General features: G+C 44.2%; 1 protein-coding gene across 4 annotated transcripts in view; it reads left to right on the top strand.

Moving 5' to 3' along the window:
- Positions 1-14,805, top strand: part of STON2 (stonin 2) — a 190,950-nt gene that overhangs the window by 47,565 nt on the left and 128,580 nt on the right. For all 4 annotated transcript variants that reach the window (XM_008271961.4, XM_051826192.2, XM_051826188.2 and 1 more), the window contains exons 2-3: positions 7,323-7,595; positions 9,670-9,945. In XM_008271961.4, the coding sequence (XP_008270183.2) occupies positions 7,508-7,595; positions 9,670-9,945 (364 nt within the window). In that variant the 5' untranslated portion in view covers positions 7,323-7,507. The remainder of the gene's footprint in view (positions 1-7,322; positions 7,596-9,669; positions 9,946-14,805) is intronic.

Below are 14,805 nucleotides of genomic sequence, written 5' to 3'. Positions count from 1 at the left end.
CTTTTGCCCAGAGCCTTCCTTTCCAGTTTGAAGTGCAGTTCAAGACCACCTGCTGCTCAAGCCTCAGTCGTCTGTTAACGTACTTTCTATCTGCGGTCAAGATCTTGAGGACCAATCACAGTGGGTGAGAGAGCAGAGGTGGTTGTTTCATATGGATGCCGAAGCTCCCTGCAGTCAAATCGAAGCTGACTGTGCCCTGTTCTTCCTTGAACCTACACGCCCTGGAATGGGTCCCACAGAGTCCTCAGTACATGTTCCTGGTGGTCCTGGCCATTGACGCTGTAGAACAAAAAGCAGTACTGTTGTGCCTGATAAGTTCCTTTACCAAGCATCTGCTTAGCACAGTGTGAAGAGGATTAATCTTTCTGAAGCACACTTCTTGAGTCACTCCTAAACCTCCAGCAACTTTTCATTTTCCATAAGAACTCTTCTTAGTTTTAAGGTTCATAAGTCCTTTCTCTATAATTCCCCAGTTGACACCTCTGCTCTCATAAGGCTGACCCACAACCAAGCCTCTCTGAAGTCTTATTGATCTTTACTCCTGCTGAGTGTCTCTGTCCAAGGACATGCTCACTCTTCCCTTCTGGTGGTCCAGAATCAAGGACACCCTTCAAATCCAAGAAATCTGCCCAGTCCCTCCCTGATGGTTCCAGCCCTTGAAAATCTCCCTGTGGCTAAAGTCTCACAGCCCTCCTGGGGTATCCTGCAGAAGGCAGGCATTCCTCGGGCTTGTGTTTGCTATCCTGTGTATCCTCATCTCCCCAGCTAGACTGGCAATTGCTTGAGGGTTGCTATCTCAGTGGGTACCTGGTACATTGCCAGACCCAGAGGGCTCACACACACATATATCAGATGCACTTCTAGGGCTCTCATCTTCTCAGCCAATTGCATTCTTCATTGCCAGATTTTAGTGCATAAGGGATGCTGAGAAATATTTTGAAATGGCAATCTGAAAACTTCAATGAAATGTTCAGTGTCTGTTGGTCAGTTCTGCTGCTGATACTGAGTCACCACTCATTTGTGGTGATTCTAAACCTCACTTTATGATTCACATTCTAAAAATGGGGTGGGGTTTTTACCAAGGAACTCATTCCAGTATGAACTAAGCCTGATGTTTATCGGGTTCCTCTGTGGGTTTCCAGCTGCTAGCGCAGCACTTCTGAGGTCTGGTGTCTTGTGGCTTGTCGTATGTGCTATCCCATGGCACACATTTAAATCTATTTCACAGGGTTACAATAAGGGGTTCCTTGTGATAACCTTGTTCTGCCAGTCTTTCTTGAGACCACTTATTATTTGTAAACATCCTATATGTGATCCAAGATGGACAAGCTGAGGAAAGGTAGATAAATCATTGGGGTCCTTCTCTCTCTCTTTTTTTTTTTTAACTTTTATTTAATGAATATAGATTTCCAAAGTACAGCTTATGGACTACATTGGCTCCCCCCCCCACCCCCAATAACTTCCCTCCCACCCGCAACCTTTCCCTTTCCCGCTCTCTCTCCCCTTCCATTCATATCAAGATTCATTTTGAATTTTCTATATATACAGAAGATCAGTTTAGTATACATTAAGTAAAGATTTCAACAGTTTGCACCCACATAGAAACACAAAGTGAAAAATACTGTTTGAGTACTCGTTATAGCATTAAATCTCAATGTACAGCACATTAAGGACAGAGATCCTACATGAGGAGTTGTGGGGAGCAACTCGGACTAGACTAAGTTACTGGAATTAAGACTTATTCTATGCATCTGCTCTCCCACAATATGGCGCTGGGAGAGGAGTAAAAACAACTTCTACACAGCTGCCTCCAGTTCAACCAATAAACAGCAGGACCTGCTCCTGATTGGAGGAGAGCAGCGTACTCGGCGTGTGGGTAGCAGAGTTGGGATTGGTGGGAGAGGACTATAAAGGAGGAGAGAGACAACATGCACCAGGAACATATATCTGAAGGAACACCTGAGCAGCCCCCGAGAGAGCCGGCCGGCGGTGTGCCGCTCCCCCGCGGAAGTGGGGAAAATGGCAGGGGGAACCGCCCTTCCACGGAGATGGAAGGGACGGTAGTCAACCCGGGAAGAACCAGCAGCAAACCCGGGAAGGGCCGAGCAGACAAAAGAACAGCGCAGGGTCCTATGTCGTTCCTCCACGAAGATGGGGAGCGACATAATGGTGCCGTGACTTGGATATGAAGCCTAGGCAGGTTTCAGTGTCGCTCCTCCATGAAGAGGGGGAGCGACAAGGAGTAAGTGCACAGTGACTCCTGTTGTTGACTTTACAAATGGACACTCCTGTTTATGGCATCAGTAATCTCCCTATGCTCCAGTCATGAGTTTCCAAGGCTATGGAAGCCTTTTGAGTTCTCCGACTCTTATCTCATTTAGACAAGGCCATGGTCAAAGTGGAAGTTCTCTCCTCCCTTCAGAGAAAGGTACCTCCTTCTTTGAAGACCTGTTCTTTCCACTGGGATCTCACTCAAAGAGATCTTTCATTTAGGTTTGTTTTTTTTTTTTTTTCCCCCAGAGTGTCTTGGCTTTCCATGCCTGAAATACTCTCATGGGCTCTTCAGCCAGTTCCGAATGCCTTAAGGGCTGATTCTGAGGCCAGAGTGCTGTTTAGGACATCTGCCATTCTATGAGTCTGCTGTGTATCTCGCTTCCCATGTTGGATCGCTCTCCCCTTTATTTATTCTATCGGTTAGTATTAGCAGGCACTAGACTTGTTTATGTGATCCCTTTGGCTCTTAGTCCTTTCATTATGATCAATTGTGAACTGAAATTGATCACTGGGACTAGTGAGATGGCATTGGTACATGCCACCTTGATGGGATTGAATTGGAATCCCCTGGTATGTTTCTAACTCTTCCATTTGGGGCAAGTCAGCTTGAGCATGTCCCAAATTGTACATCTCTTCCCTCTCTTATTCCCACTCTTATATTTAACAGGGATCACATTTCAGTTAAATTTCAACACTTAAGAATAACTGTGTATTAATTACAGAATTAAACCGTAGTATTAAGTAGAACAGACAAAAAAACTACTAAGAGGGATAATGTATTAAGTTGTTCATTAACAGTCAGGGCTATGCTGATCAAGTCACCATTTCTCATAGTGTCCAACTCACTTCAACAGGTTTCCTTTTTGGTGTTCAGTCAGTTGTCACTGATCAGGGAGAACATATGATATTTGTCCCTTTGGGACTGGCTTATTTCACTCAGCATGATGTGTTCCAGATTCCTCCATTTTGTTGCAAATGACTGGATTTCATTGTTTTTTTTACTGCGGTATAGTATTCTAAAGAGTACATATCCCGTAATTTCTTTATCCAGTCTACCGTTGATGGGCATTTAGGTTGGTTCCAGGTCTTGGCTATTGTGAATTGTGCTGCAATAAACATTAGGGTGCAGACCGTTTTTTTTGTTTGCCAATTTAAATTCCTTTGGGTAAATTCCAAGGAGTGGGATGGCTGGGTTGAAAGGTAGGGTTATCTTCAGGTTTCTGAGGAATCTCCAGACTGACTTCCATAGTGGCTTGACCAGTTTGCATTCCCACCAACAGTGGGTTAGTGTCCCTTTTTCCCCACATCCTCACCAGCATCTGTTGTTGGTAGATTTCTGTATGTGAGCCATTCTAACCGGGGTGAGGTGAAACCTCATTGTGGTTTTGATTTGCATTTCCCTGATTTCTATTTTTTTTTAAAGATTTATTTTATTTATTTGAACGAGTTACAGGGAGAGAGAACCAGAGAGAGAGAGGTCTTCTATTCCATTGGCTCACTCCCCAAATGACTGCAACGGTCAGAGCTGAGCTGATCTGAAGCCAGGAGCTTCTTCCAGGTCTCCCATGTGGGTGCAGGGGCCCAAAACTTGGACTATCTTCCACTGCCTTCCCAGGCCATAGCAGAGAAGTGGATCGGAAGAGGAGCAGCCAGGACTCAAACTGGCACCCATATGGGATGCCGGTGCTACAGGCTGGGGCTTTAACCAACGGTACTATAGCGCCGACCCCTCTCTCATTCAGTTTTTTTTTTTTTTTTTTTTTTTTTGACAGGCAGAGTGGACAGTGAGAGAGAGAGAGAGAGAGAGAGAGAGAGAAAGGTCTTCCTTTTTCCTTTGGTTCACCCCCCAATGGCTGCTGTGACTGGCGCACCGTGCTGATCTGAAGCCAGGAGCCAGGTGCTTCTCCTGGTCTCCCATGTGGGTGCAGGGCCCAAAGGACTTGGGCCATCCTCCACTGCCTTCCCGGGCCACAACAGAGAGCTGGCCTGGAAGAGGAGCAACGAGGACAGAATCCGGTGCCCTGACTGGGACTAGAACCCGGGGTGCTGGTGCCACAGGGGGAGGATTAGCCTATTGAGCTGCAGCGCCGGTTTTATTCCATTTCTTAATAATGGGCACTGATTCCTCAGCCAGAATATATCTGTGTCTACAAGGAGAGGGTTTCAGAATCAGTCTTTTGAGCACTTGACTCCACCTAGCATCTCAATTGCCCTAACAATGACTGAAAAGGCAAATCACTAAAACCAGAAGGTGTAAATGACAGAAATGGGCGGTTTCATGAAATTTACATTCTAGTCACAGGACTTCACCAGCAAGCTGTGCAACCTTTGGCCAGTCATTTGGCCACAGAAGCTGTGATGGTGAAGGCTGCCTTTTTTTTTTTTTTTTTTTAAATTTATTTAATGAGCATAAATTTCCAAAGTACAGCTTCTGGACCACAGTAGCCTCCCCCCGCCCCCATGTCTTCCCTCCCATCCACAATGCTCCCCTCTCCCACTCCCTCTCCCCTTCCCCTTCACATCAGAATTAATTTTCAATTATCTTTATATACAGAAGATCAATTTAGCATATGTTAAGTAAAGATTACCACATTTTGAAGGCTGCCTTTTGTAAAGAGTTTGGAATGGGGTTGGTACAGAAGAAGCCCTCTGTGAGGTTACCTGCTGTTCTTCTTGTTTTATTACAAAGGATTTGTTATGCCCAATGTTAAGTACTTGGTTTATGTTCTCTAATCCTTAGAATTATAAGTTTTGTTGTTCTTGCTGTCCATGGGTGAACTGAGATAGAGGGGACAAATTATGCATCCAAGACTGTAGAGGAATCAAATTCAGACAGCCTAGCTCTGGGACTCAGTCTCTGTTACATTGAACTTCCTGGGCTTCAGTGTTCTCAACTGTAAGATTTGGAAGCTGGACTATTTCTAGGTATTTTCCCATCACCTTTACCTTTTCATTCTCTTCCTGCCCTATTCCCTCTCCCACCCACTTACCCATGAATTTTGCTGGGTTCATCATCACGAGATCAGCAGAATGTTTTCTGCCATTGAGTTGTGACGCTGCATGTGTCAGCATACAGACTTGTGTTGTGGCTTTCTCTTAGAGAGGGCGGAGCAGGGAGGCCTGGTGTACATGTTGCTGCTGCTGTTGTGAGAAGAGAACTCTGACTCTTCAGTTTTGCTGTCTTATCTTGGCCTGCAGCCATTACCACACTGAGTGACACTGTTTGCCAGGGCTTGAAAAAGCTCCATAGACAGGAGCCTGTGGGAGTTGGCTCTTTGGGTCTATGACCCCATATTGCTTTCTGTTAAGATCTGGTTTAGGAGACCTGGCTGTTTACACACTGCTGGTCCTGTGGTAGGTAAGGATCTCAAGAGGGACTTGGAGAAGACATTTCTGGGCTTTGCATCCTCTACAGCTTGGGTATTCGGGTAGGTTTCCACCTGAGGAGTTTCCTGGCCTATTTCATTATAGTTTCATTATAACTGATGTTTGTGCAGTACTTGAGTTGATTGATTGTCTATATTTGAGTATATCTGTGTGTTTTTTTCTGTGGCTTTGACCCAAAGGTTGGAGTGTTTTAGTTTCAGAAAACCTGAGTTCCAGAGGTCGGTCTGTTACTTCCTTGCTTGGTGCATCTGCTTGTTTATGGCTTCTACTTGATCATTTTTCATGTGGGCTCTTCTAGAGAAAATAAGTCAGTCGGTCACTATGCTGAGATTCTTCAGTTCTTTCACTCAAGCCTGCAGGCAGCATTTTAGGAACCTTCACTACCAATAAGGGCTTGGTAACACTGAAAGTGTCGGAAGAGTCAGCTAACTTTTTTCATCCTAGATTTCTTCATCTATAAAAGAATTATAGCACTATTTTTCCTACTCAGCTAAAATGAAGAATTGTATCAAAATGTGTTCCTAAAAGTTGTAAATTCTATATACAGTTGCTTTTAGGAAGTATCATGCAACAAAGATAATTACCAAAAAAGCCAAATCCTAGTAAATGTTTCTAATCTAATTTTCCCTAGTATAGATTATTTACAGCAGATAATAACCTATGGTGAAATTTCTTCAACATTTTCTTTTTTATTGTGTACCAGTTGGAGTGCTATGAGTTAAGTTGTCCTAGAAACTATCTGAACATTGTAAATATTCAATTAATAGGAACTGATATTGCTCAAAGCAGAGTAGCTCTTTTGTGGAAGCACATTAATTTTGCATTAATTCAGATTTTATTAATTCATTATAAAATTAAGAGCTAGATTCAAGTTGTAAAAATACCTTAAGAGCATAAACAATTATAAGACAATTAAGTATCCCTTGATATACACTTGATCTTAGCCAAAGGGCCAAGACGCGATTCCTTCTATATACATAAGGCATAATTGCAAGTTAGTAAAGGTTAGACCTTTATATACTAACTAAAATCGGCTTAGGCTGAAATGTGTTTTCTTTAATGTAGATTTTTCACTAAAGCAAATCTTCTCTATCCACTTACTCGAAATGAAGGAGATGACTCCATTTCTCTTTTTCTTAATTTGTATACCATACTTGGTAGTTCCATCTGGAGATAATTGGATTTCTGCCAAAAACTTTAATCAAGCTTGCAGAGAGTTACCTGCCTCAGGCAAGAAACTGCACTGAATTAATAGGAAAGAACATGCTTTTATTTCACCAGCCAGTAGAAGGAAGTGAAAGCACTTTGTGGAAAAGTCTTAATATTTGTTTTATAATGATAGTGCTATATTATTGATAATGCCATTTTGAAATATAATAATTGGGGAAATTAGGAAATGTAATTGCAAAAATTTGTGTGATATTTGTAAGTCTGATGTGAAGGTTTGTTCTGAGATCTTGATGCTAGATGTAAATATTTCAAGGCAAAGGAAGATGAAAAATGGGGGCATGACAGAAGCAGAGAGAACTAAGGCAAGTTAGAAACCACCTCAGACCTCTTTGTGGGCAGTGGTAAAAGCCCTAAGTTTATGTGTATCGCATATAATATAATGATTATCCTTTTAAATTTCTTGTGTTTTTTTTTTTTTCTTTTTTAAACAGATTTTTGCTTGGTAGGTTAACCAAAGGCAAGAAGGTTGGTCTGTCTCCCTTCTAACTTCTGACCCTGGCAAGATCCTTGTCACAGACCCTGGGCCCAAGTCCATCGTGCTGCTCTGTCCCCACTCCACCCCAGCGCTCTGGGGTGTACCTGAGGTCTGCAGTGTGACGATGGTCATTGTCCTAGCATGACGACCTTGGACCATGTGATAGCTACCCACCAGTCAGACTGGGTCTCCTTCAATGAAGAACCACTCTTCAATGTCCCTTCCAAGGGTAAGGAGTCTTTCCATTTCCTAATGTGATGAGATTGACACTGAACCATATCTGTCTGTTATGTCTTATACTTGATCATTCTTCAGTGGAATCTTAATATCCAAAAAAAGAGCCAGTTCAGATGCACAGGTTCTTCTCTTTTTTTTTTTTTTTATTTTTTTATTTTTATTTTTTTGACAGGCAGAGTGGACAGTGAGAGAGAGAGAGACAGAGAGAAAGGTCTTCCTTTGCCGTTGGTTCACCCTCCAATGGCCGCCGCGGCCAGCGCACTGCGGCCGGTGCACTGCATTGATCCGATGGCAGGAGCCAGGTGCTTCTCCTGGTCTCCCATGGGGTGCAGGGCCCAAGCACTTGGGCCATCCTCCACTGCACTCCCGGGCCACAGCAGAGAGCTGGCCTGGAAGAGGGGCAACCGGGACAGAATCCGGCACCCCGACCGGGACTAGAACCTGGTGTGCCGGCGCCGCAAGGCAGAGGTTTAGCCTAGTGAGCCACAGCGCCGGCCAGCACAGGTTCTTTTAGTTAGAAGCTTAGAGGAAGCATCTTAGGAAACTTGGGGCCCTAAGAAAAGGCCTGGAAACAACAAAAGTTCTTTGGCTCTTCCAAGAAGCATAGTCTTCATAGTTACAAGAATTACCTCACTATCAGCTTTTTTGCTTGTTACTTCCTCCAGCAATTTGGATTTTCTCAGTTTTTAAAGTGTGGTTATTAAAAATGATAGACTCTAGAGCCCTATCACTTAAGCTCAAATCCTGGCCTCATCACAGATGTGTGGTGTGGTGCATCCTTGGGTAGATTATTTGTTCGACATCTCTGCAGTTTTTTTTTTTTTTTTAGCTTTATTTATTTATTTGAAAGGCAGAGTTACAGAGAGGCTGAGGCAGAGAGAAAGAGTGGTGTCTTCCATCTGCTGGTTTACTCCCCAAATGGCCGCAACAGCTAGAGCTGAGCCTATCTGAAGCCAAGAGCCAGGAACTTCTTCCAAGTCTCCCACGTGGGTGCAGGGGCCCAAGGACTTGGGCCATCTTCTACTGCTTTCTCGGGCCATGGCAGAGAGCTGGAGTGGAAGTGGAGCTGGGTTGAACCTGCACCCATATGGGATGCCGGCCCTGCAGGTAGCAGCTTTACCTGCTGCACCACAGCAATGACCCCCTGTGCATAGCTTTAATACCTGGTATAATACAGGTCATCGCAGTCCCTTCCTCATGGTTTGTTGTGACCATTAAGTGAATCATGCACTCAATGTGCTTAGAGCAGTGCCTGGCACATGGCAGAGATCTCAGTGCTGTCATTCCTGGTCACAGGGAAGATAAATATATTGACTTCAGGGATGAAGATCAAGGTGGGATGCAGGAGCTATTTATAGCTGATTCTGTTCTGTGTCTGCCAGTGCTGACTTAAAATCATCCTGTTTTCATTTATCACACCTGGAAATCGTCAGTCTACAGGGATTTGAATGGGCACTCATATGGGATGCCAGCATCACAGCAGGTAGCTTACCTCACCACAACACAACCCCAGCCCCAGTTTCTAGTTTTGTTTTCTTTTCTTTAAAGATTTATTTATTTATTTGAGAGAGAGAGTTAAAGACAGAGAGAGGGAGAGACAGAGGGAGAGAGAGAGAGGTCTTCCATCCGGTGGTTCACTCCCCAAATGGCCACAACAGCCAGAGCTGGGCTGATCTGAAACTAGGAGCCAGGAGCTTCTTCCAAGTCTCCCACAGGGGTCCAAGCACTTGGGCCATCTTCTGCTTTCCCAGGCCATCAGCAGGGAGCTGTATTGGAAGTGGAGCAGCCAGGATTTGAGCTGCACCCATATGGGATGCCAGTGCTGCAGGCGGAGGCTTAGCCTGATTTGCCACAGTGCCTGCCCCAAGTTTCTAGTTTTCACACATTCAGAAATAATCCTTTAGCATATTGGTAGGTGGGTGTGGCTGTTTTCTTCTCTTCTCCCCCACCCACTGCGATGGTGGGTCCTGGAATCATCCTAACCTGTCCTTTGTTTTTCACCTCCATGGGGCAGTTCTGAAGAGTGACTCTCTTTACTTCATGGTGGTGTCTGGTGTCTCTTTCAGGGGGCACTGATGAGCACCTCCCGAGATTGTCATCTTCTTCAGACCCGTCCGAGAGCTCCTCCGGGGAGAACCACGCAGTGGATGCAGGATCGCAGGACCTTTCCCACTCCGAGCAAGATGACTCCTCTGAAAAAATGGGCCTCATTTCCGAAGTGGCCTCCTCTCCTGGCACTCCCGAGCGGCCCCCATCTGACCTGGCTTCAGCCATCAGCAACTGGGTTCAATTTGAAGATGACACACCCTGGGCCAACACGTCACCACCTCATAGAGAAACAGGTGAGGTAGTGGGAAGCTAAGGGTTCAACTTGGGAACAAGCTCAACAGAGCTGCTTCTCTGTAAGGGGTGTACAGGGCTGCCAGGGTTCTGTCCCGAACTCTGAGATACCAGCCACATAGGACAGAGCAGGCAGAGGTCTCACTCTTTAATTTTACAATTGGCTTTTGTGCTCATTAGCATATAAATGCATTTATAGGTCCAGGGTCATTTGTAACCTTTTACTCTCATCACTGGCTGTTGACTTGTCTTTGGAAGAATGCACATATATTCATCTAGTAGGGATTGGAATTCTGTTTACCCAGGACCTAAACTGTAAGCTCCTTATATGTAGACATAAGTGTCTCTGAAAGTGTGGGCCACTGACCATCTCTAAATATTGGAGTCATCAAATAGAGAAACTTGTTAAACATGGATGTCTTCATGTTCCAGACCTCATGGATCCAAGTCTTCAAGGATGGAGGTAGCTGTTAATGAGAAGTCTCTTATTTTATGGCATTTTAATGGCCAGAAGCAATATTGGGGGGTTTTGGGAAATCATACAAATTTTTATTCCCCACACTGATGACCCAGCCACTTACTTTGTTGTGTACTTAAGTCACAGCAAAAAGGTAATTGGATAACCTTTGGGACCTCACACCTATTTATTTTCTGCTTGCTGCTGTAACAAATCTGCACAAACTTAGTGGCTTAAATGACATGAATTTATCATCTTACAGTTCTGTATTTCACACTTCCAACGTAGATGTCATTGGGTTAAAATCAAATGCAGTACAGCATTCCTTTCTGGAGGCTGTAGGGGAGAGTATGTTCCCTGATGCTTTCCAGCTTCTAGGCCTCCCACATTCCTTAGCACATGGCCCATTGCTCTATCTCCTAAGTCAAGAATGCATCATCTCTGTGCCTTTTTTTTGAAGTGACATCTTTGACTTCTTCCACCTTGCTTTTTTCTATTTGTAAGGATGTTTGTGATTCCATTGGGCCCCCTTGGGTAATGTACCCATCTTAAGATCTGTAACATAATTGCATGCACAGAGTCCCTTTGCCATGAAAAGGGACATATTCACAAGTCTGGGGATTAGAGTCTGGCCATTTTGGGGCCAGGGTTATTCTGTCTACCATAGAAACTAACAAAAAGCAGAACTGGTGTTTTTCTGTTGTTGGGTTGAATATTTTGCAAGTTTTACTTTTTAAAAATGAGTCCTTTCCGAACACATTTTTGACACCAAAAAGAGAAAAAGTTCTTAGAAGATATAAAACATGATTCTACCATATAACAAAATAGATTATATTCTACCATATAACAAACATTTTCTTTCCTATACAATAGTTTACACATTTATGTATACTTTTTCATATTTAAGCATCAAGTTCTCTGTAATGATTTTTTTTAAAGATTTGTTTATATATTTTTTTGAAAGTCAGAGTTTCATAGAAAGAGAAAGAGAGATATCTTCCACCCTCTAGTTCATTCCCAAATGGCTGCAATGGCCAGTGCTGGGCCAGGCTGAAGCCAGGAGCCAGGAGCCAGAAGCTTCCTCTGAGTCTCCTACAAGGGTGGCAGGGACCCAAGCACTTGGGCCATTTGCTGCTGCTTTTCCTAGGCGGTTAGCAGGGAACTGAATGGGAAGTGGAGTAGCTGGGACTTGAACCAGTACCCATATGGGAAGCTGGCATTGCAGGCAGCAGCTTTTTACCTGCTGTGCCACAACACCAGTCCCTGTCTATGGATTACTGGTGAGACAGCCATGACATTCAAAGCACCATGGATAAACTTACAGGTGCATACAGGCTTCCCAGTCTGGCTGGGAAGGGGAGCAGTAACTCTTACTGAGCACCCACTGCTGACAGGGCACTTGGCTAACCATTTATACATGATGGGAAAATATTACTGAACACTGGTGCTGTGGTGTGAATGTTTGTGCTCCTCCAAAATTCATGCTGAAATTGAATCCTCAATGTGTTGATATTAGGAGATAGGTGACTAGAGCCCTGGTGAATGGAATTAGTGCCTTTGTAAGAGAGACTGGTGGGAGCTTGCTGCCTATTCTGTACCATGTGAGGATGCAGCTAGAAGGTGCTGTCCATAAAGAACAGGCCATCACCAGACAGCAGGTCTGGTGGTGCTTGGTCTTGATCCCATCTTCCAGAACTGTGAGTAGTAAACTTGTGTTTATAAATTAGCCAGTTTAAGGTACTTTTTTAATAAGATACACTTACTGAGTACTCATTTTCTTTTCTTTTTTTTCAAAGATTTATTTATTTTAAAGTCAGAGTTACACATAGAGAGAAGGAGAGGCAGAGAGAGAGAGAGAGAGAGAGAGAGAGAGATCCTCTATCTGCTGGTTCACTTCCCAACTGGCCGCAACAGCCGGAGCTGCGCTGATCCGAAGCTACGAGCTGGGAGCTTTCTCTGGGTCTCCCATGCGGGTGCAGGGGCCCAAGGATTTGGGCTATCCTCTATCACTTTCCCAGGCCATAGCAGAGAGCTGGATTGGAAGAAGAGCAGCTGGGACTTGAACAGGCGCCCGTATGGGATGCTGGCACTGTAAGTGGCGGCTTTAACCGCCATGCCACAGTGCTGGCCCCTAAATACTCACTTTCTTAGGCACCATTGTCAGTGCTTTGGCTATAACATTTCATATACTCCCTAATACAGTCATAGAGGAAGCTATCAATAATATATCCATATTACACATTGTGAGAGAGACGGAAACAAAAGGTGATTTAGGAATTTGCGCAAGGTTGCATGCTAGGACATGACAGGAGAGAGTTTCTATCCTGGGCAGGAAGCCCCAGGACCTTGAAATAGCCAAGGACTGTGCTGGTTCTGTTTGCTTTATTCTTCCTAGTGCTGCTGCCACTCCAAGTGTCTTCTGCTCTCTATTAGGGGAGGGGTTAGTGGGATGGTCTTTGTCTACTCAGTTGCCCTGAAGTGACCACACCTTTAGGTCACTGATTTCATTCATACCTTACCTTTAGCCCCAAAGACTTCCTTATTGCTCAAAGCTGATTATAAAGTAGATGGTTTGATTTGCTTCAACTCTTCACCACTTATTTTACAAAAAGAGTTTGGGATTGCCCGTCATCATGTTGCTCCCATCTGATAGACCACCTTAGCTTGTTATTAATCATGACCTTGACATGTTGCTAAAACTTTAATCTGAATACAAGTGTGATTTATTGACCAATGGGGTTTTCTGAGACTTTTTCACTGGTTTGTGGGGTCAAAATTATTGTCATAACCTAAGGTGTTCTTTGCCCTTGTCATTGCATTGGCATTTGCATTGATGGTGCAAAAGTAATAGTGACTTAAATTTCTGACTATCATCTGCTTATAGTAAGAAAAAAGGTCAGTTTCACTAGGCAGTATCCATGATGAAGCACTAAAAGGTATTCAGTTTATTTGTGTCCTGTTGAGTTTTTTTAATGGCTAAAGTATTCATGAGAATGAAACTGCTGGGCTATCTGATGGGTTCAAGTGCCTTTGGAGAATCAACAGTGAGAGCTGGGCCAAGCTGAAGCCAGGAGCTATGAGCTTCTTCCAGTTTCCCCATGAGAGAAGCAGGGGCACAAGCACTTGGGCCATCTTCTGCTGACTTTCCCAGGTCATTAGCAGAGAGCTGGGTCTGAAGTGGAGCAGCTGGATACTAACCGGTGCCCACATGGGATGCCAACATTGTAGGTGATGACTTTATCTGCTACAGCTTTTCATTTCTTAAAGAAAATAGACCTTTACAACTATAATATTGAATATAATGATTATTTTTTAAAACCCCCTTAACCTTTTTGGCAGTGACATTTCTGATTTTCAGAACTTAAGGTAAAATCAGGAAGCATGGTTCTATAAGCCGAGAACTCTAGACAGCTGATCAGCTTTACGTATGGTGCTTTGCCTTTAAACAGTGTATGATAGGCCGGTGCCACGGCTCACTAGGCTAATCCTCCACCTAGCAGCGCTGGCACACTGGGTTCTAGTCCCGGTTGGGGTACTGGATTCTGTCCTGGTTACCCCTCTTCCAGTCCAGCTCTCTGCTGTGGCCAGGGAGTGCAGTGGAAGATGGCCCAAGTGCTTGGGCCCTGCACCCCATGGGAGACCAGGATAAGTACCTGGCTCCTGCCTTCGGATAGGCGCGGTGCGGAAGTGCAGCAGCCGCGGCGGCCATTGGGGGGGTGAACCAACGGCAAAAGGAAGACCTTTCTCTCTCTCTCTCTCTCTCTCTCACTGTCCACTCTGCCTGTAAAAAAAAAAAAAGTGTATGATAATATGTTTCAGATATGTATGCAAGACTGTTTCCCAACTAATACTGTATATGAAAGGAGCAGAAATGAATGATTTTTCTAAGAAAAAAAGTTCAAGGGCCCAATCCCAAATATGTTGCCAATACCCAACTTGACCCATAGTGAACCTGTTGAGTAAAAGATGGCAGGATGTGTTGCTTTAATCAAACTAACCGCTTCCACAGAGGCTAACTCCTCCATGGGCTTTGTTTCATGGAGTATGTTTAAAAATAAGGAAAGCTGGTTGGTAGAGCTAAGGCCAGGTGGTAAGCAGAAGAAACCAGGTTTCAGCTAGTTTACTTAGTGAAGACATTTCCCAAATTAGGTCTTGGTGTCACAGGAAGGAAGAATTATCAACCAGACAAGACAGTGAAAGTAGAGTAGGATTTATTCAAGTTGGAAACCTCCTGCCAGAGCAGCAAAGAGGGGGTTCCAAGAAAGGAAGGCCCAAAGGGCTGGAGTTATGAGGTTTTTAAGTACAATCTTGGGGATGAAACTGTCAATCAATACAAGGTGGGGACAAACCCAGCACAAGACAGTCCTTTATCCTGTCTTGCTTGCTGATGATAAAACAGAAAAAC

Source organism: Oryctolagus cuniculus, chromosome 20 (genome assembly GCF_964237555.1).
Source record: "Oryctolagus cuniculus chromosome 20, mOryCun1.1, whole genome shotgun sequence".
In the NCBI taxonomy this organism is placed as follows: Eukaryota; Metazoa; Chordata; class Mammalia; order Lagomorpha; family Leporidae; genus Oryctolagus; species Oryctolagus cuniculus.
Note: the sequence above shows the minus strand (reverse complement) of the source record. Positions and strands in the feature narration are given on the sequence as shown.